The following is a 16,704-nucleotide window of genomic DNA, read 5'->3' as shown; positions in this document are numbered from 1 at the left end:
ATCCAGTCCACGCGCTAGAAGAAAATTGTGGAGGTAGTCACGTGGTATTTGTCGCTGTAGCGACCATGTTGTCTGGGCACTATGGCAGTTCTGTTATGGTGGTGCGTACTCATGCGTGTGTTGCTCCGTAGGTCCTGTACCGTACGTGGCCAAGGCGTCGCGTGTGCAGGTTTGCGCAAGTAACTCTGTTGTTTCGCTGTGTTATCTAGACTGTACTCTTCCGGCTATTATTGTAGCTAGTTGGGACCGGAAGTAAAGAGCGTGGAATCGGCGCTCATGCACGCCGTACATTGCGAAACACGTCTCGGACGAGGGGCGATCTGGGAGTATACTTGCCTTCTTTGGCGAATTCATGCCAACGTGCCATTACAGCGCGAAACCGCTGTGCTTCAGAATATGTGCGATAAATGTCTTGCAGGTCAACGACAGCTGTGACGTGCTCCCGCTTTTGACAGCGGACGATGCAATTTTGGCACGCATAACAGCCATGTGTAAGGATGGGAAAGAAGCAGCCGGTGTGAGTAATTAAAGGACGAACACTCCTTACTGCTGATAGATTATCGGTGTGTCCGAAGGGGACAGGGAAGTGAAGGTTGGCGGCTGCGGTGCAAGAGTGAACAAGGGTCGATAGAAGAACGGACGCCTGCGCGCACAACAAATGGCCGATCGCACGGTGGCCCGATCAACGCACTCGCGCGCCGTACGCATACGTACGAACGTACTGTTCGACGCCACGCGGTAAATACCACAGAAAGTTTCTGTGAAGCTTCGCTTACCGGGAGAACAAGATACCTGAGGCGGCAGTCAAGTGTATCTAATCGCGTAGCGACGTTCTTCTGCTGGCCTCCTCGACGGCGCTCTGTGAATTGTCACATCTACACGGCGCGTGGCCGGCAGGAACTTGTTCAATAAAGCAAAGCAATCGCACAAGCCACGACCAGCATAAGTACGTGTTTGTATTCATAAACTGCAGTTGGGCTGGTCATACGTTGATGCGTCGTGATGTGCGTCTAAAGCGTACTGCCATTCATCCCCTGTGCGTTCTTGTAGTGCAGCGAGAATGCACAAACTTATTTTCAGAAAAGCCGGGACAAGTAGCGGGGACCGACCGCGCGGTCTAATTTGCGGAGTTCATTGTGAAGTTCTTTCAACGACGGAGTGCAATATACTCGGACGAAATGACTTTGACAACGGTATCGCGATCGCGCACCGCGACTGAACACTAGATGTCGCTGTGGAAGGCATGTCTCGCATACCTGTCCCCTGCGCAGCACCCCCGGAAAGGTGTAGGATAGCGTGTCGCCCGAGCGTTCGACGTCCCAGTCGGTATCGCTCAAGGCTACGTGCTCGAGGGAGAAAAGCAGCGTCAGGAGCAGCGGTGGCAGCAGCCAGCTGAACAGCGGCTGCTTCTTCTGACGCCAGACGCACGTGGCACGCTTGGCCAGCACGGCCCACATGCGAGTCGCGAGGCTGGGATCCGAGGACACTGTGGTGGCCATCACCTGCAGTACGGACTCTGCACCAGCACCACGCGGCCACACTTTTGCTCAGAAGGGCGTTGGTGTGGACACCGTTGCACGAAAAAAAAAAAAAAGAAGAGAAGCGCAACTCGAACACATGACTCTTAGAGACGGTCGAATTTTCAGTGCAGTCTTGTGATGGCTCCTTTATCGAGTACTTTCAAAAACATCGTAATGTCGCCGGGGAAAATGCTGGCACATGAACTCGAGACACGTAGCCAAAATTCCTGCCCTTCTGTAAGTGACAGGCTACCGGAGAGATTCGCGTGAGCGGCTGCACAGGGAGCGCCATCTTAACTGCTTGGCTACGGGATCTCTTTGCGATGTTGCGATGCCTTGTGTGCTGAAGCATCCAGTACTTAACAAAACAACAACAACAACAAACACGCAATTAAAAAGTACCATCATTTCTACGGGCGTACGTAAGCATAGCGTATACAGACGGTGGTTCTCAAGCCTTGTACTCTTAATATTTTCGCTGAATAAGGTTTCGAAACGTTCTAACGAGGGCTAGCTTGTAGGGCATGGCCTTATGTTGTAAATAGCGCTCCTTAGGTGACACACAAGGAAACTGACGTGCAAGCACACTGACACGTGAACACGAAACGCGCAAAGTCGTTGTCCGTTTCGCGTTTACATATCAGTGTTCCTACATCTCGTATGTCACATAAGCAGCACAACTTACATGGTAAGATCGCATGATTAAACTTACAAATTTTGTCAGTGCTGATAACGAGAAAACATAGTTGTTTGTTCGGGTATGTACTCGAGACAGCAAGTGGTATACAATGTTATACAGCGTTTTTTAGTTCCATATTTTTTTTATTGACACGAGCATCGAGTGACACTCTTGTTTCTTGCGCACCACTTCCGGTTCCCCTCCTGAGACGACCGGGGACGAAATCGAGAATAAATAAAAAAAAAGTAGCACAGTACAAAATTCGTGGGTTTCGTTATACATATGACATCAGAGCATAAGTTTAGTCACAAGCTGAGTTACTAAAGCGTCTGGAACAATTAGAATTAATTATAAATCACTGATTACCACACACCAAAGCACAGAATCGTAGACTACAGAGACCAGCCACGTGAGCACGACTTTGGCGAAATTCCTGGAAACCCCGAAGTAGAAAGCGGAAGTAATGACGTCACTAATGATGTCACACACAAGTAGGTGGCATGACATTTAACCGGCTCATTAATGGAAACCGTTGCATGGCATAGACAGCATCTGCCTAGCAGAGCGCATGTGACGTCACTATCCTCTCGTGCTTCTCTCCCAGCGCTAACCTGCTCGCTCGCTTGCTCTCAACAGGTGCGCGCGCGCGCTCGTTACGTGCTCTGACGTCAGCACCGGAGAAGGCGCGTAAGGTGCGCTTCGTGCGCCGCTCACTAGGGGGCTACGACCCGCCAGGTGGCGTGCTCGGCGCTTCCTCTTCGCCCTCCCTTGCTCCCCGTCCGCATATCGTGCCAGGGGAAAGACGTTCGCTCGCTTACCCTAAAGAACACCAACGTTGAGGTGCTAGTGCCACTAAGAGACACCTAACTCAAATATTTAGGTAGCCTACCATGTTTTTTTCTCCCAAGAAGCAGACGCTGAGTTCACCAGCTCTGCTCCCACATCCTAAGAGCAAATTAGGTGCCCTCAGCTCATTTAGTGGGAGCAACTGTTTCACTGTTATAAAAGTTTATTTTCTAGAATTATCCTACTTTGCCACGGGGTCTGTTAACTCTTTTTGTGGCCAAAAGTGAGCGCACTCTAATATAGAAATATGGGAACCCTCGGGAGCAGAGTTAACTTGTGAAAAGCCGTTATTCTAGACAAGAGGACTTTTCGGTACTACGTTTATTATTACAGTTTACGACTTGACTAATTTTTCAAACTGTTTGAGACGATACAGCTCACCCGTTGCGTTTAACCATTCTAGTGAAGATTGCCGGTGCGATATCGAGTCGGGAGTAGAGCATTGGCATCATATTAGACGAATTTAGTATAGCGTTTTAAGCGTTAAAAGACGACCACATCATACGCTTGTCTTCGATTAGACCTTTAGCGAGACCGTTACGCATTGTCACGGTAGCTAGCATAGCGAACGCGTAGTGAATGTGAAATGCGGTGGCGCCCATCATGCAGGTACACAAAAATCAAAGCAGCTCAGGGGTAATGGTGGCACGTTTTTTAGGCCAGGCAGCGTCAGAACTGACCGCTAATCTCAACAACGGCGACAGAACATCCCGAATACTTGATCCTCAAATAGAGATAAGGCTACGAGAAATACAATTTTATCCTTTATGCTTTGGTCCTGCAATGACGGGCAAGCAACATGAGCGAGTTCGCATCTAACGGGGCGGCCTCGGCGTCGTTTTGTGTTACGCTAGCCACGCCAAAAGCTAGCATGCGTACGTAACACACAAAGCTTTTCACATATAGCGTTCAGTGCATGCGTTCGCACCAGCTACGTCATAGCGTAGGCAAGGGTTTTGCGTACGCTATGTAATAAAACCTTTGATTGTCGCATTACAAAGGAGTCTCACGAAGCAAGCGCGCGTGACACCATGGGCTTGCGCGAACCAAGGATCGGGGCACAGCACGACTCACCCTGGACTTCGATCACGGAATTCTCGTCCTTCCTTGTCGCTGCCGCGCGCTGCTGATGTGCGTGCTGCTCTTCGCCAACGCGGACGAGCACGTCTTCGAGCGAGGTCACCGTCACGCCGAGCGAGTCGATGCCGAGGTCGGCGCTGCGCTGCTCCAAGTCCTGAAGAATGAAGACGGAAGCCGCAGTATTTTTTTTTTCTTTTGAGGTAAGGCTATAACAATGTAATACCAAGGAGGAGTGTGAGAATATTCGGCGTCCTGAAGCACAAATGGGCTGTGAAACGGAGTAGGCTGAGCGATCCATATGTCTCCGTTTTGTGTTCGTGCACTCGTCTTTCATCGGAATGCGGCCACAACAAGCGGTAATGGAATCCGCAACCTAGCGGGGAGCTGAACACTAACGTGAAATGGCTTGTAAGAGTGAAAGCCCTTGTGAAGCTTTGTGGTGGTCGCCCGCAAGCCTCATTAACAAAGACAGTAGTACGGCGCCAACAAATCACAGGTTCTGCAACAGATTTATACGCTAGAATAGCAGCTTGGGCTTGTTGGCGATTTATACGGCGATGACCAGCTCAGAGGTTGACTTTTGCGCAATGTGGCAAATAATAAGGAAGTACGGCGTAAAAGCTCAGGATAAGGAAATGCAGACGCACAAAACGAGGATGCAAGAACTGAAAATCACAGACGTAATTTCTCTTGTTCTGTGCTGTTTACGGCTGCCTTTTCTTACCATCGATTCCTACCAAAATGCTGCACTCTACGTCGTTCTAACGAGGAAGGAAAAAGTATTCTTGCAAATTTGCAGGAAGGTAGATAGAGCTCGAGAAAGGCACCTAGGTATCGCACCGTGGCACTAACGAGTGGGTTCTGAAGAGATTTCTCCATCCACCATTTTCAAGTACCGAAAACATTTTGTTTTAGGTGCTCTTGAGGTTTAACTTTATTACGACACAAAGTGCTTAGTGTATTTTTCTCCGTTTTTGAAACTTTAATAACTACGCCTTAGGCTTGGCATTTAACGGGTGGAAACGTTCGTTAGCTGTTTTCGGGACACTCGCTTCTGAACAGCGCATGGACTTCTTTAGTGGGAATATAGCCTTTAGCCTTACTCATCTCTATTGTACGAGGAATTAAGTCTGTCGAACAAAGGAGTCTTCGCATTATAAAGGCGAAAAAGGGGCGAGTTTGTAACCCTGAGAACAGTGGCAACGCGTCTATACTGCTCGTTGGAATCAGTCCCAGAAGCACGTCACCACTAGTGCGCCGCATGCCCTGAGCGCGCTACTCTCCGCCGTCGTCGCCTTCCTATAATATTTCACAAAGTCAGAATCAAGTTGAAATAAGCTACACAATTAGAAACGACTGGGTGACTTATGTTGAATTCCAATGGCGGAGTCGGAGCAAGTTTGTTCCAATGACAGAGTGAGGGCGGGAGTAAGGTGTTCCAATGAGAGAGTCAGAGGGGATTCAGAGCGGGAGTCACTCCGTGGAGCAGAAAAAGATGCTCCGCCAAAATCGGCGGAGTGGACCAGAACTCTGCGTGACGTATTTCTTTTACCACGTTTGTCTGCTGGGAGGTGCCACCGGTCACGACTCGCGAGGAAGCAAAAGCTGCTGCACGCTTGGCGAGATATCCATTCCGCTTATTTAGGCAAACACATAGAACTAGTTAATGAACACAAAATACTTGGAGTAATATTTTCATGTCATTTGAGTTGGGATGCTCATTTTAATAACCTTCGAAACAAGTTTTCTGCAGTCGCCGGTGTATTATCTCGCTGTAGAGCTTACATGCCGACAAAAGCCAAGCTACAAATTTATCATGCATTGTTCACCTCGCAATTTAATTATTGCAGTTTAGTGTGGGCAACGACAACACGAACTAACATAAATAAAATAGTTACATTACAAAAGGCACTTTTCCGACACATTGCTAATATTGAAGCCCGATCAACAACAAAAACATTATCACAAACATACCAAATCATATGGGTAGATCGGTACTACGAATATCGTCTTTTACAAATATTTTATTTTGCAAGGAAAGAATGGAGAGATTTTCTTACATCACTAGCGACCTTAAAGCACCATGACATAACTGTGCATTTCAGAAATCCTGAACCTTGGCTTGTACCGCGCTTTCGCACCGAGTATAAGTTACAATCTATTAAACACAATTTGCCGAAAATTCTAAATAGTCATGTTTACGCTAATAAATTCTCTCGTAAATAGTTGAAGATGTATTTCGTTAACCTATAACATATATATTCATGTATAACGATGCATATAAATGACGATGGTTTTCTTTTTTGCCTTTTTGTTTTATTTGTACAAAAATGTCTTGTTGTTTCTTACATATCCTTTCATAAGCATGTATCTGAGTTTTCAATTTTATGTTTAGTAAACTTCTGCTTAAGTTTTTTGTACCAAAAAGGTTACTGTTATCGCGCTGCCATGTATAACGCCTCCTGGGTCCAGTCAAGCTGCTGACGGCAGCTTTTAGCCCGGGAGGACGTTTCTAGTCTGTACTAGAAGAAGAATAAAACTTGAACTTGAACTTGAACTCTTTTAAAAAAGCAACAGATGAACGGCGCTGAAGAGACAAGTGACCGGTGCGGCGGTGTTGGGAGCAAACAGCGGAAGGAAATGACAACACGCAAGGCATCCTGGGTAACTCGGAGATAGAAGTTCCGCTTCCGCCTTGCTCCGGCGGCGCAGGTTGGGTTCCACTCGCGGATTTGGAGGCGTTGCTCTACGCCAGAGTCGAGTGCTCGCTCGCGGAGTCCATCGGCTGCTCCGACTCCGCCATTGGAATTCAACATTAGAAAATGTTCACGATCTGTCAGCGCAACAACAGACAAAAACGAAAGCGTGCCTGTGACTGTCTGGCCTTTTTTTTTTTTCTTTTTTTTTGTCTCGTGTTGAGCTGACACATCATGAAGATGAAACAAGAGAAGTAAACAAATAGGGCCCAGCAGCTAGCACGCATCTTGAAATAAGAAGCACAACGATACCGCCGCGTTGTAGTGAGGGTGAAATAAAAAAAAAATAAGAAAAAGGTGGAGCTCTCGTCATTACCCGCGCTGCGCGGTTCGAGAACAATAAGCGTTTAACCACGGCCTCCAAGACTGCGGGCAGCGAGCCTTCAATCTCAGAACCCGTGGCATGATGCGTAATCCGGGCCTCGTGTTGGCAACGAGCAGGCTGAACGCATTTTCACCAACAGTTTCTGAGCACGACGCTGTGCCCCTCACCTTGAACATGGTGATTATGAGGTGCGTGGCGACAATTTGTCCCAAGATGAAGACGGCCTCGTTGTCCGAGTTGCTCGTCAGCTTCGCCTTAGGGGCATACTTGCGCAGCAGGTTCTCGATGGCGGTGACGTCGCACCTTCGCGACGTCTTGTTGACGAGCATGCGGTAGCCCGTGCCGAAACGCTGCTTAAGGAACGTCGGCGAACCGGCGCAGCTAGAAGTGTAGCCATATCGACGCATCAAATGAAGCAAATAGTAATTCAGTAGCCTGTCACTCAATCAACCGGCCAATCAACAAAACCAAGCAAAGGGGCAGGAACTTGGGCTTGGTGGATGGCATGTTCCACGGTACAGTACAAGCACTGCATAGAACTAACACACGCTGCATTGTCTCGTCGTCCACTCTACCTTTGCACGGTGCCACTGTACAGCGGCACAGTGCATTTCTCATTTCTCATTTCACGGCTCTCTAAGTGGGCTCAAGTCTTACACTCGAAAAAGAATTCACTGCAGCCAAGCAAGGTATCAAACGATCAAGCAAACAATAAATGCACCGCCGGTAAAAGAATTCATTTTATCTTCATTTAATGGTTCCTTATTTATATGAAGCGCAAAGCTAAGCAATCAATCAGTTATCTATAAACTAAGTCATAAAATTAGTAAATTGCAACGTCCCATAAAGCTTGTACCAGTAACCGCGTCATATAGCACGCCGTATTAGGCGCTGCGAGACTCACGCTCTTCCTTCCAGTGCCACTTAATTGTACAACTCATCCGAACAAGCATAAGCACAATCTGCTGTGGAGAACCTAGGATATTTTCAATGCGTTAAGCATCTATATGTTTACCCAACGAGAAAAACCGTCCGTCCATCCCGTAAGACATCGCTTTCAAGACAGCGCGCGTAGCAGCAATCGAATTCAACTTTGTGCTGCCTCTCGCTTCAACATCTAAAACAGGGCGGCGAGAACACAGCGCTCATGGACCTCTCAGGACCCGCCCCACTGTGCCGCTTTCGCAGATCGCTTTCAAGGGCGCACGCGCCTCTCTTCAACGCTAAGTCAGCGGCGAGAACACAGCGCGCGAAGCTATCACCAGTCGGCAATCTCTCGCAGATCGCTTTCAAGATACGGCCTGCGCAGCCATGCCATACGCAACCACCACCGGAGTACGTTTGGTCAGGGTTCATAATGATTCGACGCGGATGGATAAGGCGCTAAAGAACGATAACGGCTTATAACGATCGGAGCGTCATCAGCGCACCTAGCGCCGCTCCCTACAGTACGTTGCCTGCTTCATTCACGCACCTTGCGCCACCGTACGTACCAGTCCGTACCGCAGCGTTGTCGTTTGCACTGGCCGTGTCAAGTTTCATAACATTGATAACGACACCGGGCTGCGTGGAGATGAGCAAATTGCACAATGCTTACGCACACCTAGAGAATTACCTGCCGGATGAGTTTCTGCGTGAATTTTTGTTTGCTCTTCTTTCCTATCCAGTATTCAATTGCCAGTCGTCGCGGCTTCTCTCTATATATCATAGTTATCTGTCATAACTTACTCCACAATGTGGCGCTATGAACGCTCGCACTTCGTCGATGGCTATTCGGTGCATGCCTTCAAAATAGTTTCCGGTATAAATTCAGTGATCGGAAGCACTTCATCAGCACTGTGTAAGATGGGCGGCGCAAGTTTCACGCGCGTAAGCGGCGCTTTCAAAGCTATAAAATTGGAGCCCGTGATGTGCACGTTTATCGTTAGTGTTAGTACGCGAATATGTGCAACAAAATCAGGAAGATGTCCTTACGCCCTATTTTGTAAGCACTATTTTCTTTCATGGCATTCATTTCGTATGACCTCGAGTAAAATGATGCAGTGAATCCGCGAGTTTGCCGCTATACAACTTACAACAGCGCTGGAAATCAACTGCGTCTTTATGGACATCAATGCCCGCCGCGGTGGCTCAGTATCTATGACGTGCCACCGCTGAGCACGAGGTACAGCGGGTTCGAGTCCCAGCACCAACAGCCGCATTTAGATGGAGGCGGATAGCGGAAGCGCTCGTGTACCATGTCGAGTGCATGATGAAGAGCCCCTGGTGGTCAAAATAAACTTGGAGCAATCAATCTCCCCCGCCCTCCTCCCGTACGGTATCTCTCATAAACCGTGTGTTTAATTGGGACGCTAAGCCCCACAATTTTTCTTATGGACCCCCAAGAGTGCACGTGGTTGAATAATTTATCGGTAGAGTTTAATTAACGTCGCGACGCAGCCCACTGGCTGTGAAAGATACCGTAATTGGGCACTCCAGCACAATCTTGACGCACCTGGGGTTGTTCGATGCCAAAACACAGTACACGAGCTTTTTTGCGTTCCGCCGCCATGAGGATGTTGACGCCGCTGCCAAAAATCGAAACAGGGACCTCTGGCTGAGCGGCAAAATGCCATTGTCTCAGTCACAGCATCGGTGTATAGTGCGCACAAAAAAAAAAAAGGTTTTCAGGGAAGAGCCTGGCAGAGATGCAATGACCCGCCGCGGTGGCTTACGGGCTATGGTGCTGCGCTGCTAAGCAGGAGGTCGGGGGATTGAATCCCGACCGCGGCTGCTGCATTTGATGGGAGCGAAATGCAAAAACGACCGAGTGCCGTGCATTGGGGGCACGTTAAGGATCCCCTAGCGGTCAAAATTAACCCGGAGTCCCCGCACTACGGCGTGCCTCATACCAAATCGCGGTTTTGGCATGTAAAAACCCAGAATTCAAATTCAATTCAGAAATACAATGCGCCTTCCGCGAAGATGTTCGCTACGGAATTAAATGGTCCACGCACCGAATCCGAGCGTTTGCCATAATGACCACGTGGTCAGCCAACACGTCCGCCTCGTCCATGTGCTGCGTCGTGAGGAAGACCGAGCAGCTGCGACGGACCTTGAGCAGCAGCTCCCACATCTCGCGGCGGCCTTCCGGATCCATATTGACCGTGGGTTCGTCTAGGATGATCACCTGCGAATCGGGGCCAGTATTCGCACAAAGAGCTCTTACGCTACAATTGTTCGTAAACGCAAATTCAGCCAAGTCTGATGCTGGGATGTTGAGCTGCCAATGGCACTTGAAGAACACTAACGAACGACACTTTCTTGAATCGTTTTTGTGAATACAAAACAAAAGTTAAGATTGATTGGTTAATTAAACACGTGAAATGCTTGAAAAATCAGCCTTGCCGCAAGCTGTTTCTTAGCAAGCCAGAAATCAAGAACTTGTGGTTTTTGTCCCAGTGCCTTGTTACTCAGGACTACCTAATAGTTAATCGAGAAGCAAGGATTTCATTGCGCTCTAAGACAACCAAAGACTCAACTTAGCGAGTTTAAATGCTTTTTTTCTAACTAATGCAATCGAAACGTACAAAACCACTTCTATATCCGCGACAACAAGCACGGTGCCCGAAAAGCAAATACGCAGTGAGAAAATAAATAAAAGCGCGATGATAGTTGTGAAAGACTTTAAAGTTTCACCGTGCGAGACCTGTACAATTTTCCTGACAACGTTGGGGGGTGCTCTCCTAGGATGGGTGTTCGAGAACAATCCTCATACACTGCAGGAGCTACAGACAGCCATTACCCAGCTCTGCAAAGATAACTCCAGCTACACCAAGTGTTTAACAACATGCAGCGTCATGTGCAGACATGTATTCAAGCCTGCGGCGTGCATTTCCAGATCTTCCTATAGTGATCACTGAACGACCGTAAAGAAAGCTTCAACTTTCATTTCCACTGCGCAGGTACTCTTTAAACACCAAGTACCACTGCATCTGCGCTGTGGTTCCCGCGGGATGAGTTTAGACGGGAAAGTTGGCACTTTAATTTCTCATTTAATAACCAACTTATTGAAGAGATAAAACTGTGCAGGTTAGCACTCATGCATGATTTACCCTAACAGCGTGAAGGATTAATAGAAAGGCGAGCGAAACCAACACAAGCGCTGCATTTCTGCGCTCTCTTTTCAAAGCATAAGCATGCTTTGGCGAGCTCCCCAGCACTGTCACGTCAAAAGTATGATGTCTTGTGTCTGCTCAAAGTACACAACTTGCAAACACATTTAATCCTTACGCTAGCTTAAATATAGATGATTGGCAACGTTTAAGGGACAGGGAACAATTCAAAACGGGAACTAATATAGAGTGTACCCAAAGAGATGCATAGGACTCTTTAGAATATGCATGGGGAAGCTAAAGTCGGAGTGCGCAAACTCAAATTAGGGGATGGGCCAGCTTAAAATTTGGGGGTGGCAAAATTAAATTTGGCGGTGGGCCAACTTGAAATTTGAGCATGGGCCAACTGAAATGTGGGGTGGGCCAAACTGAAATCGGGGGGTGGGCCAACTGAAATTTGGGGATGGGCCAAGTTCAAATCTGCGGGTGGGCCAACTGAAATTTGGGAGTGGCCCAACTTAAATTTGGTAACAGGCCAACTCAATTTTCGGGGTCAGACAACGTGAAATTTGGACGCGGGCCAACTGAAATTTTAGGGTGTACCAACCTCACATATTGAGGTGGGTCAACTTAAATTTGGGGGTGGGCTAACTTGAAATCTGGGGGTGGTTCAAATTAAATTTGGAGGTGTGCCAACTTGAGACTTGCGGGTGGGCCCAATTAAATTTCGGTGTGGGCCAAATTAAAATTTGGGGAGGGCCAAGTTTAAATTTAGGGGTGGGCAAAGTAAATTTAGGGGTGGGCAAACAAATGCGGGGGGGGGGGCAACTCGATTTTTGGGTATGGGCCAACTTGAGACTTTGGGGTCGCCCAATGTCCACTTGAAGGCTGCTGAGCGTCCTGCGAGTTAGAGCACCTCCCGGGCAAGCGAGCGCGTTGAGGCGCTTGGCGCGTTTTCATTGGGCCTTACCGCGCAGTCAGAACGCAGGCTAGGACAATTCTATCGCTCGCGATTCGACTGACCGAGAATTCATACTCGCGACGCGCTCCTCACGCACCATGATACCGCCTCTCTCGTCTCTCTTTCCCCCCTCCGCGCAAATTCCTTTCCCAGCATCACTAACACTTGTGGCGCCACCTTGAGGCCCACACCCTTCTTACACCCGCAGGTCCTGCCCTCTTCCACCCCGGGAAGCACTCGCCGCCCTGCCGCTTACGTGACAGCTCCCGCACCGATTACGCTTATTTCTTATTTTTCTGTCCGGCACACTTGCCCCCTGCCTCTTGACACTTAACCAGTCGCAGCAGTGGGAGGCTGCTTTGGGCAGCACCGAGCCGGATCTACAACTTCGGCTTGTGACCTGGGCAGAGGACGTCGTGACTAGGCGCGGCTTAGTCGCGACGTCCTCTCCTAAACTTAACGCGCTCCTAAATTTAAGTACATGGGTGTTTTCGAATTTCGCCCCCATAGAAATGCGGCCGCCGTGGCCGGAATTCGATCCCGCGACCTCGTGCTCAGCAGCCCAACACCATAGCCACTAAGCAACCACGGCGTTTGAGTAGGTTTCTTGTCTTGAGGCTCGATGTGCTCTTCGTCGGGTGGTTCAAGTGCATGTTCGGGTGCATGTCCCTTGAGGTCTCCTGATCCTCTCACGAGCTTCGTTTAAATGAACTCGACATGAGCGGACTGAGTCAGAAATCGAGCTAATCCTGCGAGTCCCTACCGCGTTTGCTTGCGTCTTGCCAAGTGGGTTGGTCGGGTACGTCAACCCACACCGTCAGGGCGGAATGACGTATCCAAGTCGCATCGATTCTCGCTGGGCCTAACTTGGATCCTACGACAAGTTTTCGGCCCTACGAGCCAAATTGACCCGACTTTATCGGCTTGTGACTTCTCTGGTTTGCTCAGCCGTGGCTTCAGCAGCCTGCGGACGATACTCAGTGCACCTCGGCCTCACCTTTGGCTTGGACACTATGGCCAAGGAAGTGCACAGGCGTCGCTGCTGGCCCAGGGAAAGGTTGGTGGCCAGTTTTGAACGGTGCTGCATGAGGCCCGCGTCGTGCAACAGGGTGACCACTTCCAGCCGAACAGCATCGTAGGGAGTGCCCTTCACCTGCGGATCAGGCCAACGTCATCGCCTTGTACGAATTTCGTCCAGTCGCGCTCAAAGTTGCGAACGGGGCATTTCACTCCAACATTGTTCAAGCGTCGTAACAATAAAGTGGAAGCAACATTTGGCACGCCCCGCGCACTTTGCTAACTGAATAATATGAAAGAGACAATTCTTCGGTGCGAACGTTCGTACTCAAAAAGAATTGCTCTATTAAAGATTTCCCTTGGCACACGTCGCCATTCAGAGTAGTAAGCTCAATATACGAGGGGAGATCTCCGCCTCCCCCCTCCATGTCCCCTCACAAAAAAAAAGAGAAAAAAAGAATGACCTGCCTTCATGAAGTTCTTTGTAATTGTATTGCTGTGCTCTCCCGCTAGGTGTGCTTCAGTTAATTGAGAGTAGCCGAGCCAATGTGACCGTTAATGTCTTACGCGCTTATGGGGACAGTTTTTCCACCATCTGGTGTGCCACTGTTGCGAAACTGTGACGTCTATTCGTGGCTGACAGTGAATCGTGAGATTTTGATTGTGCTTTAAATGCTTCAAACGACGTTTATGGAGGAGGCGCTATAAGCCGTACAGAAGTTTTCAGTAATTTGAGCCATTTCAAGAGGATAAATGAGCGTTTCATTTCATATTAGCCTACGTTCAACCAGTCGCACCTAGGAGGTCATCAAAAAAGCTCGACAGAAAGTCAAACGAAAGTCATCGCTACATAATTCACAATATTTCAGCCGCTGCTGGCATAAGCTGCAGGTTTTGTGCGGGAATTTTGCCGGGATGATTTCTCCCCAAATGCACACAAAAGACAAAAAAGAAAGAATGACACTTGTTTGATTTTGCGCCTGGATTTGATACATCACGTTGAAAGCGACTGGTCTTATGGGTGGAGCCCGAAACCAAGCAAGTTTCAAGCCAGTTGAAAACACCTTCTTCACCAAGACCGAAAAGAAAATACGACAAGTGCGCTCGTGTGAAGACGATGATCATCGTTTTTTCTCCTTTCTCATCGGTGTTTGTGAATTACCGACCGGAAATTGGTTGCTCGTGAATATATTATCAATCAGAAATTTTACTTGGATTGGTTAAATTAAGGCTATTATGAAAGAATCTGCGAGGGAAGTGGCGCAAAATTCTGCAATGCAGGTGGTTGGTTTCTCCATCACGACAACGCCGCCGCTCGCACTGATTTCGCTGGCACGTGGTGTTAAGCATCTCAAGAAGGATGTACCACCCGCGCTATTAATAAGAGCAGGCTTCCTGCGGCTTTTTTGTTTATATTTGAGCAATAATGTTCGATAAAGGAAGGATCCTTACCACTGTGCCAAGAAAATTTCGCAGGGGCCACTCAGCAGCATTGAGTTTTAGGAGCTCTAGAGTTGCTTCGAACAGTTACGAGTAAGATCGTACAAGCTAGTGGATTGACTCCATTAGACACGACTTTGAAGAGAAAAAAATTGTTTTTTGTTCTAGTTGATTTTTTTTCCTTGTGGACAAAATCTGAATATCACTTCGTATGGTGCTGTATTGTCATGAATGGAGTGGAGTTTTCATTGGCCAATAAAGAAAGGCTATATAGTCCAGCAGGAAACAAGCACATCTAGATGCAATCAGGAGGCAACGAATGCAACTAATTGGACTTACGACGGCGAAGAAGACCAAATGTTCCTCTACTGTCAGGTCATCGAAGAGAATGTTGTTCTCGGTGCAGTAACCGAAGCTCTTCCGAGCATCCTTGGTGCAGGTCGTGATGTCATAACCGCCCACCAGTATGATGCCAGTGGTGCATCTGGTCCAACCTAAAGGTGTGCGAAAATTAACCCGACATTAGGACACAAACCATAGTTAACACCAGGCCTTCTCAACCAGACTTAAAGGACTACGGGGACAATAATTTCGACGTGTAAGCCTTTTGTGGTAAATGAAGGTCTTAACCCCCTGAATAAAAAAGTATTGACAAGCATCAGGGCATCCTAAATATCTTGGGCTTCTTGTGCAAAATAGTGCATGTGATATTTTAGTGATATTTCTGCAAAATAGTGATAGCTTATATTACTAAATATTTTGCTGTATTACGTCTTTCTGCAAACCAGCTGCAGTTTCGGTACACAGAAGGAGCACGTACCATGACGTCATGTTACACTGGCTCGCTTCTTTGCGGCAATTACTGTGGCTGGGGCACGTGAGCGAGTCCAATACGAAACGCGTACAGCCTCCTTGATTACTTTTTTTTTATGAGCAACGGCATCATACCTAGCCTTATTATTACGACATCAGCAAACTTAGCTCTGTTTCATGACGTCACGGTAATGTCAATAACGCATGTCCGGTGTTTCGAGACCCAGCGTTAGTGCAAAACAAATAGTATCCTAAAGTGCTTCCCAAACTTCACCTCTGTTAAATGTCATTATTCTAGGCTCAAGAAGCATGTAATAGAGCTTTCACAACAGCGCAAATACGTGTCAGTGCTGGTTTAACCAATCTTCATACCGCACAATTTTAACAGGGCATCAATAAGCTTGCCGTTCCTGCCATTGTCACTAATCTTGCAAAGTCTTTCCATGTACCGTTCCTCATATGTAATGAAGTGACAATGCAAACCTAATGAAATTATCCTCCACTAGTTGAATTGGGACTAAGATACCAATAGCACCAGGCTGGAGTGCCCCCAATTCTAGTCTCTTGATAGATAGAGAGTACTGGCAAATTTTTTTTATGGTGAGAGTAATGGCTTGTTTATATTTGACTACGCTTACTAGTTCACTTGTTCTCCTGTGGAGTACGCTGCTCTTGCCCACACTGAGTAAGCGCATTCGATCGCGAAGTACGATAGCTCTTGGAAATATGAACGCTAGATGAGCTGCCACTGCAAAGGAGTTGCCTGCATTTGTTCTAAAAGCGAGTACCAAGATTGTTACAGCTATGTCTATGGCTACAACATAGAAAAAAATGCACATGCCATCATAACATCCACATTCGATAACCAGATGTCCTCATTAGAATATGTGAGATGCCATATGATTATATGGCAGGATTATGTAAAGAGGCAGTAAAATGTATGATATTTTTCACTAATAAATATTCGTATGCGAGCGAGTAAATCTTGATTACTCGCGTATGGCGACGCGAGTGGGAAGGAGCGCTTTCTCTAAACTTCCTTTGTAAGAGGCAAGGACACACTTAGAGCAGCAATTCATTATCGCGGAAGGGAACTTCGAGAGAACAAACGTGGCAATATTGCGTGTAGTTTCCACACGGCAAAAAACTCGCAGCTTCGCCCGAAAGGCGAAG

General features: G+C 47.8%; 2 protein-coding genes across 2 annotated transcripts in view; both read right to left on the bottom strand.

Moving 5' to 3' along the window:
• Nucleotides 1-3,999: 3,999 nt before the first annotated feature.
• LOC129387436 (uncharacterized) lies at nucleotides 4,000-14,197 on the bottom strand. The gene is made up of 3 exons (XM_055076357.1): nucleotides 13,259-14,197; nucleotides 10,203-10,375; nucleotides 4,000-4,279 (listed from the first exon to the last, which is right to left on the bottom strand). Exons 1-3 carry the CDS (start codon nucleotides 13,346-13,348, stop codon nucleotides 4,231-4,233), a joined length of 312 nt encoding a protein of 103 aa, XP_054932332.1. The 5' UTR covers nucleotides 13,349-14,197; the 3' UTR covers nucleotides 4,000-4,230.
• Nucleotides 14,046-16,704, bottom strand: part of LOC129387500 (phospholipid-transporting ATPase ABCA3-like) — a 23,514-nt gene continuing 20,855 nt past the window's right edge. The window contains exons 6-7 of the mRNA XM_072286178.1: nucleotides 15,058-15,212; nucleotides 14,046-14,075 (exon numbers count right to left, since the gene is read on the bottom strand). Coding sequence (XP_072142279.1) covers nucleotides 14,046-14,075; nucleotides 15,058-15,212 — 185 coding nt within the window. The remainder of the gene's footprint in view (nucleotides 14,076-15,057; nucleotides 15,213-16,704) is intronic.

The sequence above is a fragment of the Dermacentor andersoni genome, chromosome 2 (genome assembly GCF_023375885.2).
Source record: "Dermacentor andersoni chromosome 2, qqDerAnde1_hic_scaffold, whole genome shotgun sequence".
NCBI lineage: Eukaryota > Metazoa > Arthropoda > Arachnida > Ixodida > Ixodidae > Dermacentor > Dermacentor andersoni.
This window is presented reverse-complemented; position numbering and strand designations above follow the sequence as displayed.